Here is a 16784-nt window from a genome sequence, read left to right as displayed (position 1 = left end):
ACCTTTTAATAACCTCCCCTTCACTTATAACCCAACCCCCAATCTTCCAACCATCAAAATATTCTCTGTATCTCTGAGCTTCTTTCTGTTGTTTGCTTCTTTATACCATTCTCTAGATTCTACATATGACATTTGTCTTTCTCTGTCTGACTTATCCCACTCAGCACAATACCTACTAGGTCCATCCATGAGGTTGCAGAAGACAAGATTTCAGGCTTTTTTTTATAGCTGAGTAATATTCCATAGCTTTTTTCTATCTGGGAAGTTCTTTATCTGTCCTTCTATTCTAAATGATAGCTTCGTTGGATAAAGTAATCTTGGTTGCAGGTCTTTGCTTTTCATCACTTTAAATATTTCCTGCCAATCCCTTTTAGTTTGAAAAGTTTCTGTAAAGAAATCAGCTTTCAGTCTTATGGGAGCTCCCTTGTAACTCCTTGCTTTTCTGTTGCTGCTTCTAAGATTCTCTCTTTGTCTTCAACCTTTGGCATTTTAATTATGATGTGTCTTGGTGTGGGCCTCTTTGGATTCATCTTTTGGGGACTTTCTGAGATACCCTGGGGTTGTATATCTATTCCTTCTCCAGGTAAGGGAAGTTTTCCATCATTATTTCTTCAAATAGCTCTTTAATGTCTTGTTTTCCTTCAGGTACCCCTATGACGTGGATATTTTTACCCTTAATAGAGTCCCGTAGGCTCTTTAAATTATCCTTATAGTCTTCGCTTTTTTTTCCTTGTTATTCTAATTGAGTGTCCTTGGTTTCTCCATCTTCTATATTGGTGGTTTGATCTTCTTCTTTATCCACTCTGTTTATTACATCTAATGTACTCTTCATCTCAGATAATGTGTTCTTCATTTCTGACTGGTTCCCTTTTATAATTTCCATTTCCATATTTATGTTTTTATCTCTTTGTTAAAGTTCTCTCTGAATTAATCTACTTCCCCTAAGTTCATTGAGCATCTTTTTAACCAGGGTTTTAAACTCCGCATCTGTTAGGTTGCTTGACTTCATTATTCCTGGATCTCTGTTCTGTTCTCTCATATGGTTTCTGCTTCTTTGTCTTCCCATTTTGGTTGCCTTTCTGTGTCTGTTTCTATGTACTGAGCAAAGCAACTAAGTTCTCTGGTCTTATCAGTACCGCTTTGCATAGTAGGTGTCCAGCACTAAGAGGAGATCAGTTGCAGGCCAAGTTTAGCAACACTCTGTGCCCATCCAGTACCACCTATTAAGATTTAGCAAGCAATTCACAGGTGCTGTGTTTATAGTTGCCTCAAGAGACCATGCCAAAAAACGTGGTCAGCTGCCACCAGTGTGAGTTTGTCACTGCTCAGCAAGGAATGCCTGAGGTGCTGAGGACACATCCGAATGTGGCTTGGGTGGGACCATGAGTTGGTGGAGGCAGAGTTTCAAGATATCCTCTGGGCAGAACAACCTCTGTTAACCCGTTTGATGACGTCTCAGCTATGGTGGCACTGCGTCGGCACACTGGGGGGTTAAGGGCTCAACAGAGGAACAGAGGATACTGCAGGCACTTCTGTCCAAGATATGTCCTCAGCTCTAGCCCTCACTCCAACAGCTCAGTGTCCCCCTGTAAGTCCCTGGGGCCCCCAGCAGCCAACCCTGTGCTGATGCTCAGAGGAAGTAGGTCCATCACCACGAAATTCCACTTGCTGACACAACCCATTTAAGAGGCATCCGTAGCTGCCCTCTGCTGCTTCCACAGCCTCTGTCCCACTCAGCCGCTTGGAACCAGGCAACCTCGTGTCTTTGCCCCCTCTTATCTTCCTCCATTGCAGGTCAATTAACTATTTCTCTCCCTAATTGTAGTGCTTCTGTTCATCTGGATCCCAGGCGACTTTCCTTGCTGTTTGCTCTGTGTTTCTGTCACAACTTTGATTTGGTTGCAAAAAGGATGAAGAAAGCCTCTTTCATCTATGCCATTTTTCCCTTCTCTGAGCATTCTTATAACCAGTGTTTTGAACTCTGCTTCTGGCAGATTGCTTGTGTCCATTTTGTTTACTTCTTTTACTGGAGCTTTGTTTTATTATTTCATTTGGAACATATTTCTTTGTCTTCCCATGTTGGCTGCCCATTTGTATTTCTTTCTAGGTAATAGGTAAAGCTATTATGTCTCCCAGTCTTAGTAGAGTGGCGATATATAGTAAGTGTGCTGTCGGTCTTCCTTGGCCACCTGAGCCAAGTGTTCCAGGTAAGTCTCTTGTATGGGTTTTGTATGCCCTACTATTGTAGTTGAGTCTTGGTTGCTATTTGCTCATCAATGGGAGTAATTGACCCTCAGGCCAATTGGTTGTGATGACTGGACATCACCAGTGGAGGAGCTGTTGTGCAGGGTCTGACTCTGTAGAGTAGGATTTGCTTTTGCAAGACTCCAGTGCCTGCCCTGTCTTCCCTTTGGGTATGTCATCCTCAGATGTGACCCTAGGCTCATACTGAAGCCAGCCACTAAGCATCCAGGCTGGGGTCTCCTGGGAGGGTGCCTGTTGCAGACCAAGTTCGGCTGCAGCTTGTGCCCTGTCCAGGGCTACCTGGCATGAGCCACCAAGCAACCTTCAGATGGCAGCTACCCATGCTAGACTTGGATGTGCCTTGAGAGGCCAAGCCATGACCTGAGCAAGGCCAGCTGTCACTAATGCTGGGCTTAGGGCTGATCTGCAAGAGATATAGGGCATGCTGAGGCCAGATGCTACTGTTCAGGTTTGTGAATCTTTGAGAGATTTTAGGAAAGTTCACATCATAAGCCAAGAAAGGCCATTTGTATGTAAAATCCACTGTAAGAGTCTTGAGTGTGCCTGCACATTAGAAGGGGTGAGGTCTCAGAGTATCACCTGGATGGGGCCACGTAAGTTGATGGAGACTCAGATATGGCACCTGACAGGGTCTGCATGGTGGGCAGGGGCGTCTCAACAAAGGAGCACTGCCCTCTGCTGACTCCTGTATCTGGAAGAGAGCCACCTCCCCACAGCCCTTACCTGAAGCTAGACAACATAATTCCTCCCTGTGTGATCTTGGGGTCTTTTGAGCTGCTACCCCAGATCCAGAGCTCAGAGCGAGTAAGTCTGTCACCAAATAAGTTCAAATATGGGCCCCTTAAAAGGAGAATCTGCTATTCCATCAGCCCTCCGCCTCACTCAGTCACAATCTCCACTGGTTTTCATAGCCAGAAGTTGTGGGAACTTCTCTTCCTGGCACTGGAACCTTGAGGCGAGGAGCCCAGTGAGCAGTTCGGAACCCTTGCTTTTCCGGGGGGACCTCCACAGCTGAGATAGATCTTCCAATTCTCAACCACCACATACAGGTGTGAGACCAGCCATTTCACATCTCTGCCCCTTCTGCCAGTCTCAAGGTGGCCTCTTCTGTGTGTCCTAAATTGTAGAACTTCTGTTAAACTAGACTTCAGGTGACTCCCAGTGATGGTTATTCTGTACTTTAGTTGTTATTTTGATGTGGTTGTGAGAGGAGGCAAGTACAGTGTTTACCTACTCCACCATCTTTACCAGAAGGGTAAGTTCTTATTTTGGAATTTACACTAGAGAGACTTCTTTTTAGATTAAAACATGGTGTATACAGTAAAATACACTTAAATGTGAATTCCTTGAGGAAAAAAAAGATAGTACAACAACTCTAATCCAGATAATAATATTAGCTAGTTTACCACAGATGTGATCTGGAAATAAAAAAGAGGGCTTTGTAAAAATGAAACTCTAGATACTCAGATTTTGACTTGGAAGGTATAACACAGAAACACTTTTAATCTTTTTTGCAGATAGAATTGACATAAATTATAAAGAAATAATTAACTGTCATACCAATGTTCATATCACAAGGGGATACATCAATTTTCACATCTGAACATTATACACACACACACAACTTTACATATGCTTTATTTTAAACAGAAATAGCTACAAATGATCAGAAGAAGTTGTTGGATAATAACAACTGGTGGTGCTAATTCAGACCTAGGGTTTTGTTTTGTCTTCTCCCTATTTAATTCCCCCCCCTCCACTTCCACCTCTGGCCCATGGATGTTGCTGTTTCCCCTTAAGAACTAGATCTCTGAAGGCAGGGCACCCCCTCCCACATGCTCCTGGCATGCACCTAGGGTATGGTCCATGGCTCCACCTGAGGAATGAACCCAGGACCTTCTGCATGTAAAGCAGATGTGTTAACCACTACACTATGGAGCCACCCCACCCTAGGGGTTTTAAGCTATTGCATTTGTATATGGAGTGTATGTTGGGTACCAGAAATGATAGATTATCTCACAGTCAAAGCTTTGAGATTAGAATTAAATGATTAAAACATTCTACTTGTAATATCAATTTATCATCATTTCTTGTAGCTACTTGTAGCACCTCAAGATTTGCTTAATGTTCCTTATATCAATATTTATTTTGATAAATTCTAATTCTTGATCAATCATAGTAGTGATGTTCTTGATTGAAGAATATGGCTGTTATCTGTGTCTATGAGTTTTTCTTTGTCATGTTCATTTGTTGCTTTCAGATTTATATCCAGCATATGAGTTAAATCATACAGTTTAGTGGTTATCAGAAGAAAACAGGGAGGAAGGAGATTGATAAGGGTAAAGGAGGTCAAATATATGGTGATGGAAGATTTGACTTTGGGTGGTGAACACACAGTGCAATATACAAATGATTTATTATTGAATGTACACTTGAAACCTATATAATTTTATTAACCAATATTACCATAATAAATTTAATTTAAAAAATTTAAAGAATATGGCTGGCTGAACAGGTAGGCTGTATGCTCTCAAAATCTGTGTCCCCATTCCCTGATCCACTCAGTAGTGAACCTCTGAAGACCTGAACACCAGCATCAATTTTTTAAAGCAGAAGACCCATTCAAGTATGTATAGGTGATTGGTGAATGTGTAACAATTGTTATCTCCTTAAATATTTTTATTCCCATAAGCACATGGCCAATTTGGAGCTATTTTTGTGCTCTGTGAGTACTCTTAAGTCATATTTTCATTTGTCTACTAGCATTTCTACTTGGGGATCCCACTGGCATCTCAACAATTCAATAACTCAAAAAGAAAATTTTTGGATTATTTTCCCTTCAGACCAACTCTTCCTTTGAATTGAGTTTTTATCTAGTGGAAGACATCTTTTTCTTATAACTAAGTATTAAAACCTCACTATATCTTTTTCATCACTCATTTATATTTATATTTATTGATTACCTGGTAGAAAAAAAATAAAACTTTATGAGAAGTTACATATTGTGTAAATGAGTAAGTGACAAATTCTATTGATCTGTGTTAAAAATGGGGAACTTTCTAATTTTTACTGAAAATTTATGGTGGAATATATATGTTTGTGATTTCTACTGTATAACAAGTTCATTGAAGTAAGATTCTTTTATTTTTTATTAAATTTATCTGGGCGACATTGGTTAATAAAATATAGTTTTCGAGCATACAATTCAATAATACATCATATGTATATCGCATTGCCTGTTCACCACCCAAAGTTAAATATTCTTCTATCACCGTATATTTGACCCCCTTTTACCATTATCTAACTCCCCTCCTCCTCCCTTTCCCTTTAGTAACCACTAAACTGCTGTCAGTGTCTATGAGTTTTTGTTTTTTTTGTCTTGTTTGTTTGGTACTTTCAGTTTTATATCCCATGTAAAACCTATTATCTTTGATTCTTCTCTCTCCCTCAACTTCCACATCTCACTTCCCATCAGTTGCAAGTCTTATCACTTGTTACTTTGCCACAGCTTTCATTTTCCTTCCTCTCAGATTCCACTATGCAGCTATCCCAGTCTGGGTAGTCATTACCTCATGTCTGAACAATTATAATGTTTCCCTAACTGGGTTTCTCTCCTCCAATGTTATTGTTTTTCAAACCAATCTTCACTGGCCACATCATTCATTCTCCTGAACCATAACTTCGATCAAAACTCCTCTCCAAAGCTCTCAATGACTCTCCACTGCCTCCAGATAAAGTGCATATTCCTCTCTCACTTGTTCAAAATAGGCCCCTCTAAGACGTGACTCTTCCTCATTAACTATGTCATCCAGCTTCTCTATAAATCTTGTTATTACATGCCCAATTGTTCCACAGGCTCCACGAATAAATTACATTGCTTTTTGGTAATCTTTTAGGACCAAGTTAAATGTTACCTCTTTAGATAGCTCTTCTCTGACCACCCACTATACAGTAGTACACTGTACCTTACTATTTCCCACTCTACCTTACTATTCTATTTCTCACATATTTATTGCAATTATAATATGTCTTCATTTATTTGTTCATTCATTTACTGTTTCTTTCCATTATTGCAATGTAAACTCTATGAGGACAAGGACCACACAAGTTTTTTTTTATTGGTGCTATAACCCTAACATCTAGCACAGTGCTTATCATGTCATAGATGCTCAATAAATATTGATAGAATGAATGAATGTTGACTGATCAATTCCAATATGCATATCTTTTGTTCATGCCACCATTTTCCCTTGAAATACCATTTCTGACCTCTTTGTTTTTGTTAATTATATTTATTCATCCACCGGTGTTTCCATCTCTTCAAAGCCCTTTGGCTGCCCCTGCCCAAACTGACTTCTCCCTTTTCTGAATTAATACTAACTGACATTATATACATAATGTTTTGAGGTTTAGTTCCATGTTTCTCTTTAATTTATTTATCAGGTAGTTTGTAAGATGCTGGAAAATACTTTTTGAAGGATAGAAAGGCAGTTAATATTCATTAACTATACTTCATAAATTTGGAGCAAACTATCACGCAATGTATTTTTACTCTCACAAATGTCCCTGAGTCTTTTTCATGGCTGTCCATCTCATCTCGCTCATTAGCTTGTCCTGACTTTTTGGATTATAAAATTGCCTCAGGTCAGGAATCCATTCTTGGTTACTTTGTGAACACTCAGCAATCACTAACCAATGTTTTAAGATGGTATGAGTAATGATCATCTTTTCTGTAATGCAATTGACAAAAAGATGTCGATGAGGATCCTGGAGACTGGCTTTTGGGAGATGAGTTTAATATAGCTATTATTTCTGCCCTTAAAACTATTCTATAGTCAGGCCCCCAAAGATGAGAGGGTCTCAGGAAGGTAAACAGCCTTGCTTCATGCCAGACTGGGTCATGCTTCCTGACAAAAGTTCTCATGTATGTCTAAAATTGTGAAAGTTAGGACAAGGCCCTGAATTCAATGCCACGAAGGTATCTTTCAGTTATAGCCTCTGGAGCTAATATCATCTTATTTAACAAAGAACTGGGTACTGGAATGTATGAGAGACTTGATTGGTATGGATTGAATTTTCGTGCCCCCTTTCCCAATTCCTATGTTGAAGTCCTAACCCCCAAAGTGATGCTATTTTGAGGTGAGATTTTTGAGAGTTAATTTGTGGTTTATATGAGACGAGGGTGAAGCTCTTATGATAAGATTAGTGTCCTTATAATAGGAAGAAAGATTAGAGCTTTCTCTCTCCACCATGTGAGGACACAGTGACAAGGTGGCTGTCTGCAAGCCAGAAAGAGAGCTCTCACCAGGGAATCAAATTGGATAGCATGTTGATCCCAAATTGCCCAGGCTCAAGAACTGTAAAAAATAAATTCTTGTTGTTTAAGCCACAGAGTTTATGGTATTTTGTTATGACAATCTAAGTTGATGAAGACATTGATATTTAAAGATTTTTAGAGGAAAGAGAAGAAAGTTCTGTTATCTGTGTGACTAAAATTGGCCTGACCAGAACCTAAAAGGAAGTGGCAGCAAGTTTTTCTGGCTGCATTTGAGCCTCTAGTCTCAACCCCCATCTCCCATTTCTTTCCCTTCCCCTATATGGCTATATGGATTTGTGAGTTTGAAGTCTGGAATTGTTGGAGGAGATGTCCCTGCCATCTATCTCCCACCCTAGCATCTTATAAATGTATTCAATGACTCACACATGTAAAACACTTGCTTTCTCAAATGGTATATACCATAGAAGCCATGACTTATGAGGGACCAGATGAAAAGATTCAGGTTTAAAATTCTGGATATGTTTGTTTTCCATCCCAGCAGTGGGATTGCTGGATCATATGGTAGATCAATTCTTAGGTTTTTGAGGAAACTCCGCACTGTTTTTCATAGTGACTGTACTGATTTGCAGTCTCACCAGCAGTGTATGAGGGTTCCTTTTTCTCTGAATTCTCTGAAACATTTGTTATTACTTGTCCTGTTGACTACAGCTATTCTAACAGGTGTAAGATGGTATCTCATTGTGTTTTGATTTGCATTTCCCTAATAGCTAGTGACGTAGCATATTTTTTCAAATATTTGTTGGCCATTTGTATGTCCTCTAGGGAGAAGTGTCTGTTCAGGCCCCCTTCCCATTTTTCGTTTGGATCATTTGTTTTTCTGTTGTTATTGAGTTGTATGAGTTCTTTGTATATTTTGAATATTAAGCCCTTATCAGAGGCATTACTTAAAAATGTATTTTACTGTTCAGATGGCTGTCTCTATACCTCGTTGATGATTTCTTTTGCTGAGTAGAAGCTTTTTAGTTTGATGTATCCCTGTTCAATATAATTTAGCTTCACTTGTTTTTGAGGTCAAATTCATAAAATCATCTTTAAGTCCAAGGTCCTTGAGTTTTGTTTCTATGTTTTCTTCTATGCATTTTATTATTTCAGGTCTTATATTCAGGTCCTTAATCAATTTTGAGTTACTTTTGGTGTATGGTGATAGATAACAGTTGAATTTCATTTTATTTTGCAGGTGGCTTTCCAGTTATCCCAGCAAAATTTATCGAAGAGTCTTTTCTTTCTCCATTCTATGTTTTTCACTTTTTTTGTTGAAAATTATTTGCAAATATAAATATGAGTTTGCTTCTGGACTCTTGATTCTGTTCCTCTGGTCCATGTGCCTGTTTTTCTGCCAATACCATGCCATTTTGATTATTATCGCTTTGTAGTATAATTTGAAGTTGGGCAGAGTGATGCCTCCAGCCTCATTCTTTCTTCTCAGGATGGCTTTGGCAATTCGGTGTCTTTTGTGCTTCCATACAAATCTGATGATTTTTAGTTCTATTTCTTTAAAAAATTCCGATGGGATTTTGATGGGGTTTGCATTAAATCTGTATAATGCTGTAGGTAATATGGCAATTTTAACTATGTTGAATCTTCCAATCCAAGAACATGGAATATCTTTCCATTTCATTGTATCTGTATGATTTCTTTTAATAGAATCTTGAAGTTTTCATTGTATAGGTCCTTCACATGTTTCATTAAACTTATTCCTAGATATTTTGTTACATTTATTCCAATTGCGAAAAGAATTATTTTCTCCACTTCTTTTTCTGACACTTTGTTGTTAGAGTATAGGAACGCTATAGATATTGAATGTTGATTTTGTAATCAGAAACTTTGCTGTATTTGCTTATTTTTCTAGTAGTGTTCTTGCGGAGTATTTAGGGTTTTCTATAAAAAGACTCATGTTGTCTACAAATAGTGACATTTGCACTTCTTCATATACTATATGAATGCCTTTTATATATTTCCTTTCTCTGATTGCACTTGCTAGGACCTCCAATGTTATATCGAATAACAGTGGTGATAGTGGGCAGCCTTGCCTTGTTCCTGATCTTAGAGGGAAGGTTTTTAGTTTTTCACCGTTATGTATAATGTTGGCTGAGGGTTTGTCACATATGGCCTTTATTATGTTAAGGTACTTTCCTTCTAAACTGATTTTGTTAAGTGTTTTGATCATAAATAGATGCCGTATCTTGTTGAAGGCTTTTTCTGCATCTATTAATATGATCAAATAATTCTTATTTTTTAATTTGTTTATATGGTGTCATTAATCGATTCATGTATGTTGAACTATCCCTGTGCCTATGGGATAAAACCCACTTGATTGTGATGTATAACCTGTTTAATATGTTGCTATATATGGTTCACTAGTATCTTATTTAGGATTTTTACATCTGTGTTCATGAGAGATATTCGTCTGTAGTTTTCTTTTTTGTGTGTTACCCTTGCCAGTTTTTAGTATCAGAGTAATAGTGACCTCATAAAATAATTTAAGAAGTATTGTCTACTCTTCAATTTTTTGGAAGAGTTTGAGGAGAATAGGTATTAAATCTTTTTTGATCGTTTGGTAGAATTCACTGGTGAAGCCATGTGGTCCTGGACTTTCACTTTTTGGTAACCTTTTGATGATTATTTCAATTTCTATACTGGTGATCAGTCTATTTAGATTTTCCCATTCTTGATCTGGTCTAGGAAGATTGTATTTTTCTAAGTACTGGTCCATTTCTTCTAGATTATTAAATTTTGTGTTATGCACTTTTTCATAGTATTTTTGTATGATGCTTTGTATTTCTGCGATGTCAGTCATAATTTCCCATCTTTCTTCACTATTTTTTTTAATTTGTGCCCTTTCTCTTTTTTCTTTAGTGAGTCTAGCCAGGGGTTTGTCGATTTTATTTACCTTCTCTAAGATCCTTCTCTTTGTTGCATTTATTTTTTCTATTTTCAAAATTTTTGGTTGTTTTTAATTTAATTTATTTCTGCTCTAATTTTGATTATTTCTTTCTTTCTACTGACTTTAGGCTTCATTTGTTCTTCCTTTTTGTTGTTTTAAAATGAAACATAAGGTTGTTTATTTTGGCTCATTCTTATTTTTGGAAATAGGCTTGTAATAATATAAACTTTCCTCTTATGACTGCTTTTGCTGTGTCCCTACAGTTTTGATATGTTGTACTATCATTATCATTCATTTCTATGCATCTCTTGATCTCTCTTTTTATTTCTTCTCTCACCCAGTTATTCTTCAGTAGCATGTTGTTTAATCTCCATGTATTTGTGATTCTCCCTGATTTCTTTTTGCAGTTGATCTCTATTTTCAAAGCATTATGATCAGAGAATATGTTTAGTATGATTTCAACCCTCTTTATTTGTTGAGGCTATCTCTGTGTCCCAGTATGTGGTTGATTCTTGAGAATATTCCATGAGCACTAGAGAAGAATGTATAAGCAGCTGTTTTGGGATGGAAGGCACTGTAAGTGTCAATTATCTCCAGTTGGCCTCATATGTCAACTTCTATATTTCTCTCAGTACACCAGTGTTTTAACCTGTGTTAGCTCTTATGCATGGATCCCACCTCAGACATGCTGTTGTGAAGTTTGGGTGTTTTTTGTTGTGTTTTAGATCTTCTGCTTATTGTTGGACATTTCTCACTCCACCACGTTTCTTCAAAACCCTTGAGGGCAAATTTTTATCCAGAGCCTGGATCAGTAAGACCTGAAAAACTTTCCTTCCCCAACTCCCACCCTTCCCAGTCTTCCTATATCCCTCTCTCTTCCTGTGCTTCACACATTATATCTTAATACCTTTCATGAAATCATTAAGTAGTAGAATTGCAGTTGCATTAGCTTATCTTTAATGGTTTTTTTTCTCATACTATACATGGAAAAACTGAGTCTCAGGGACAGAAAGTAATTCACTGAGATCATATAACCAGGTTAACAATAAAGTGAAGATTATATCATTGCTTTTCTAATTTTCATCCATAATTCTCCTCTAGGTTTGGACTAGAGTTTTCCTAAGAACCAGCATTACCCTATTCCTTCCGCCACCTCAGAATAAATTAGATGGGGCATTCATTAGTAATGAAGATGGTTGATGCATAAACAAAGACCCTCAGCCTTGTTCTCTGAGCAGATTAGGGAAAATCAAGCTGATTAGGGTGCATAAAGACATCTAGGTCTAGGAAAGGGTACTTCAAAATTGAATCACTGGCTAGTTTCCATGGAGAACAGAATGAGGATGGGGGAGAAGCTGAAATTAGAACAATGAAATTATAATCACATTCAGTATATTCAATGCATAATTGGTGATGAGGTTTGAGAAATAGGATGACTTGCTTGAACAGTCCTATCTCCCTTGGAGGCCACTTCCCATGTTTGACATTTACCAGTCAGGAATACTAAGTGTCTGCACATTTGTTTATTCCTCTCTGTGTCTTTCTGTCTGTTTGAGGATAATGCATAAAGCACAAAACAGTCTCTCTTTTGGACATCCAGGACAGGCACAGAAATTATGAGTGTCTGGGTTATAAAGAGGTCATTCTGTTTTCTTCTGAATAGAGAAGCTTTCACCTCCCCACCTTTTCCTAAACTGAGAGCCATGTTATTCTGGAGGGACAGTCCTCCATGAAGATTTCTCACTTAACTCCAGATGTTTCCCATGCATCTATTATACAACTCAGGAAAGGAGAGAAGTCGCTGTCCAGAAAAAAAAATGGAAAAGACTGGCCTGCGGCCTCTATTCTCAATGAGTCACTCTTATGTATGTGTGGTAGTGGGATCTATATTTGTCTACTCATGGACTCCAGATCTACTATGAGACTTAATTCGTTCCTCTGTCTTCCAGGCCTGTCTTTTAGCACCCTTTCTACTAAATCTAGAGGCATGAGGGTTATCCTGTAAAGCTTATTTTTTTTTGTATAGGACTTGAATGAGAGAAGAAGAGAGAAGCCAGGATGGTTTGGACTTAAACTCCTCCATTTTTCTCATCCAGTCTCTGGCCTAACTACTGTTCCTAGGTCCTAGGCCTATTGCCTCCTGAAATCATCCTGCAGTGTTTCTCTGTTGGCTTAGCTTTGCACTATCTGAAAATGTTTAGTAACCTTGAAAGTTATCACTTGGAACCCTCTTTTATGATCGAGAAGACTAGTCTCAGAACAAATCCTAGAGCACATATTGTTATTTATATATTCTCAATCAGAGAAGGTATTCTTTTGTTCTACTTATATAAATCATTCTTCCAATATCACTGTGACTTCATTCCTTTTACAGTGTCTCTAGGGTGAAACATTCTCAAGGTTTCTATGCAGAAGACTTTCTGAAAGTCTAAATGAATTACTTTTAATGTTTTTTTAGCTGCATATATCCTCTCAAATAATTCCCATAAGTTAGGCAGGCTTGAGTTCCAATGACAGGAACTATGAATAAATGATTTGCTGCATGCGTGCATTTTCTGTGTGAACATTATACTGTAGCTTGCTGTAGCAAACAATTCTAAGAAGTTAATCTTGATGAGGCCTATATGGGTGAGTTCTCCCCTGCAAGGTAGGCATGATGTTATTTTCAGGAGTAGAAGTTTGGTATCCAAATAATCAACAATCAACAAAAACAAAAACAAAAACAAAGAAAGTATTCCTAGAATAAGCTCGAAAGCTGAGCCTTTACTCTAGGCTTCTGGAATCTAATGGTCTAAACAAGCCCTCTGGGGATAGAAGTATAGAGTATTTTCTGCTATACAGAAACTGTCTCTAGGTAAGCTAAAAAGGGACCTCTGTGCTGAATCATGACCTGAAGGTAAGCCAGATTGTCCAACTTTATGATACCCTCCTAGGAGGTGATATTTCTTGACCTTTTAATAACTTGAAAATAATTGTGAATATTTCAGCTTCGATCCAGCTAAGCTACAAAGAATCAAGGAAATTACGGTTTTCCCATCTTTAGGCATGAGTATTAACAGGGGAATAGAACCCCTCTGGGGCCAGAGTTGTGGCAGCAACAGTTATCATGGAGTAAATATCCCAAGAGAAAAGTGACTTTTTTTGTGTGCAGAAGCTAAGCCAATGGATCTTTTTCCCTGACTCACAAAGAATTTTTTCTTCACAGTTTCAGTCTTGGAAGAGGTTTTATATAGAAGTTGTGTCAAATTTCTCTATATAGGGTCAGTTGCCTCAGAGTTTTAGCGAGCTTGAAGATTAAGCAAGTTGTTTGGAGCATAGACTATGCATCCATGCCACGTAGCTTCACCTCATTATAGCTATTTTTTATGTGTACTTCAGTCAGCTTATCTGTAAAATGATAAAAGTGTCTGCTTAATAAGGCTGTAGTGAGGATTAGTTATATTAAACCATTTGAAGTATATAGTACAGTGCCTGGCACATAAGAAGTGCTCAATAAATATTAGCTGTGTTGTTATTAATGTTTATTATGGATTCTATCCATTTCTAAATGAAAGACAGACTCATTGATCTGAGGTTCCCAGTAAAGCCATGAGCCACTGGAAACTCAGCAGGTATCTGCAGCTGCAGCTGTTTATGCCAATAAATTATCCACTGTGGTCAGTTCTCCAACTTCTCTCTATAAGTTTTACAAGATCTTGGCTGAATAAAACTGCTCAGTTGTAGTAATTCTTCATACGTGACTTGTCATGGTTAGCTTTCCCTAGCACATCCTATTTTCTCTGCCCTATTTTCCAGGAAAGACCATTTAGGAGTGAGAGTGCCTTAAAAAATAAAAATATTCAATAAAGTTTCAACTAGAGAGCTTAATTTTTCTGTTTACCACTCTTCATTCCTGAAGATTCATTTGTTTTTATTTTCTGGCTTGAATGATAAACTACAGTGTGATCATCATTATACATCACTGAACAAAAAGTATGAAAAACAGTCCAGTTTTTTTTTTCATTTCATAACTCACTCTCCTATTCAACAACCTTACCTCCACCTTGGTTTAATGAAACATTCTGACCATCTAGGTACCTGATCTTCTCCCATTATTTCTTCTTGGCCTCACTCTGTCATGTTTCCCTCTAATTTCCTTAGGAGTAAAATAAGATAGGAGGATGGCACAGAGAAATAAATATGTACCGATTGCCTACTATGACTCTGCCAAGTACTTCACTATGTAAGCTACATATATTCTATCATTATTATTTATGGCCAGAGAATGTATACACAATAGTTACCACTTATTAAGGACTTAATATATGTCAGCTCCTTCAGAGATACTGTCTCACTTAATTTTCATACACTAATTCTCTGGAGTAGGTATTATTATTCCCATTGTATAGATGATAAAACACAAGGTCAAATAGCTGAATCAATTAATGAGAAAGTAGCAGAGGAAAGATTTGAATCCAGATAGAGCCACCTGACTCTAAAGCCTGTGTTCACCCCCTTCAAAAATATAGGTAAGTAATTGGCTTAAGAAATTATTTAACTATATGTCAAACTTTTTAAATTGTTACAATAATACTTTCAGTTTTAAAGAATGATTAAATCATCATTGTTTAAGGCATAAGGAAATGAAATGACTAAATAACAATGAATTATTTAACACGTTTTACACTATTTTAGAAAGCAACTCTTAATGTTTTATTTTTATCATCTATCATCTAGATTAATGATTAAAATTTAATTTAACCAATAATTGATATAAGCAAATTAAATTATGATATAAGGGAGCTGAGAATACTGTAAATCACACGAAAATGCAAAGGAAAGTTATAACAATCAGATTCTGGTTAAAATGTTAATGTCTAATACTGATTTAATGTATTGCCTCTTCCAGGATATTTGCATTTCAGCAGAATTCTACCTTAAACTCAATTAATGAGCTTTCAATTATAGGTTCTCAGTCAATTTTGTAGGCACAGCTATAGTTGAACTAGCTGAGAAAAGGTATCTATTTCCATGCATCTCTAATCATATCATAGAGGACCTTCCCTACCTGCTTTATCCTCTCCAGTTCAGAATTTACCTGAGACATAGAACTGTATGCTTCTCTCATCAATGCCAACCTTGTTTACCGCTATGCAGTAGTATATACCAGAAATGCTGCTGGTCAGTATGGTCAGGGTGCTCAGAGTCTAAAGAGAGAGAAGAAATGCATTAGTCACAGTTTAAAAGGGATAGTAGTTATTAATGCTATTCACCAGATATTTCTGATTCTTGACCCTTTCAGACACAATGATTTTTCTTCCTGGATTCCTTATAATATAGTGGGGCCATGTGACTTATTTTTAGCCAAGAATTTAAGAATAGAAATGATGTTGGTCCCTTCTAAGTTGGAGCACTTAATTTCTATGGCGAAACCCTCCAGCACTCTTTCTCTCTGACCATAACATCAACAATGTTTGAGATGATGGCTAATCTGCCAGCCTGCATCCCTAAATGGATACGATAAAAAAAAAACACCTCCTACTGATGTGCGATTGGATATATGGCATGGGCAAAATAGAAGCCTCTTTGGTTTTGGACCAATCAGATTTTGGGGTTGTTTGTTTCTGTAGCACAACCTGGGCCATCCTGACTGATGCACGACGCTACCTGGGAAGTGAGGTTATATTTGTTTATTCATTCATTCACTTAACCAACATTTTTCAAGGTCTTCTTCGAATATTGATCTCTTAGAAAAGGACTGAAAATAAGAAATTATCCAATTTCATGAGGAAACCTATATAAATATAGAATAGTTCCCAAACCTGCCATATAGGAGTTAATTTCCCAAGTCAGAATAAGTCTCAAAATACTAACACTTAATATTTAATAATTTTTACTCTGTTGGGTATAGTGATTAGTATTTTATATATTCTATCTCATTTTATCTCATTTAATCTTCCCAACAACTTTATAAAGTGGAAACTATTAATAAGACATTTTTTAATCATGAGAAAAATGAGGTTCAGAGAGGTTAAATAACCCAGTGAAGGTCATGAAGCTCAGAAATGATGAAGTGGCATTCAAATCAAGAACTATAGTTTGACTTGAAAATCCCTGTTTTCACCACTACATTTTACTGCCTTGAGAATTGAAGGTGTTCATAAGAGATAATAATCACTCTGACTAGTGTAATAATAGTAATAAAAAAATATGTGAGAGAAGTGGAAAATCCAAGTCTCATTTTTTAACCATTAGAGTTAACCTCTTTCCCATTAGCTTTTGGCTTAGAAGGCCTCAGAAGTCTGAATTATTTGTCCT

The 16784-nt window shown here is 37.3% G+C and overlaps 1 protein-coding gene across 1 annotated transcript in view; it reads right to left on the bottom strand.

The window, feature by feature from the left end:
• The window catches only part of LOC107498919 (vascular endothelial growth factor receptor kdr-like), a 303930-nt gene that overhangs the window by 132943 nt on the left and 154203 nt on the right, over positions 1-16784 (bottom strand). Inside the window, exon 12 of the mRNA XM_016122603.2 lies at positions 15565-15673. Coding sequence (XP_015978089.2) covers positions 15565-15673 — 109 coding nt within the window. The remainder of the gene's footprint in view (positions 1-15564; positions 15674-16784) is intronic.

This window comes from Rousettus aegyptiacus, unplaced genomic scaffold (assembly GCF_014176215.1).
Source record: "Rousettus aegyptiacus isolate mRouAeg1 unplaced genomic scaffold, mRouAeg1.p scaffold_m13_p_9, whole genome shotgun sequence".
NCBI classification, from domain to species: domain Eukaryota; kingdom Metazoa; phylum Chordata; class Mammalia; order Chiroptera; family Pteropodidae; genus Rousettus; species Rousettus aegyptiacus.
Note: the sequence above shows the minus strand (reverse complement) of the source record. Positions and strands in the feature narration are given on the sequence as shown.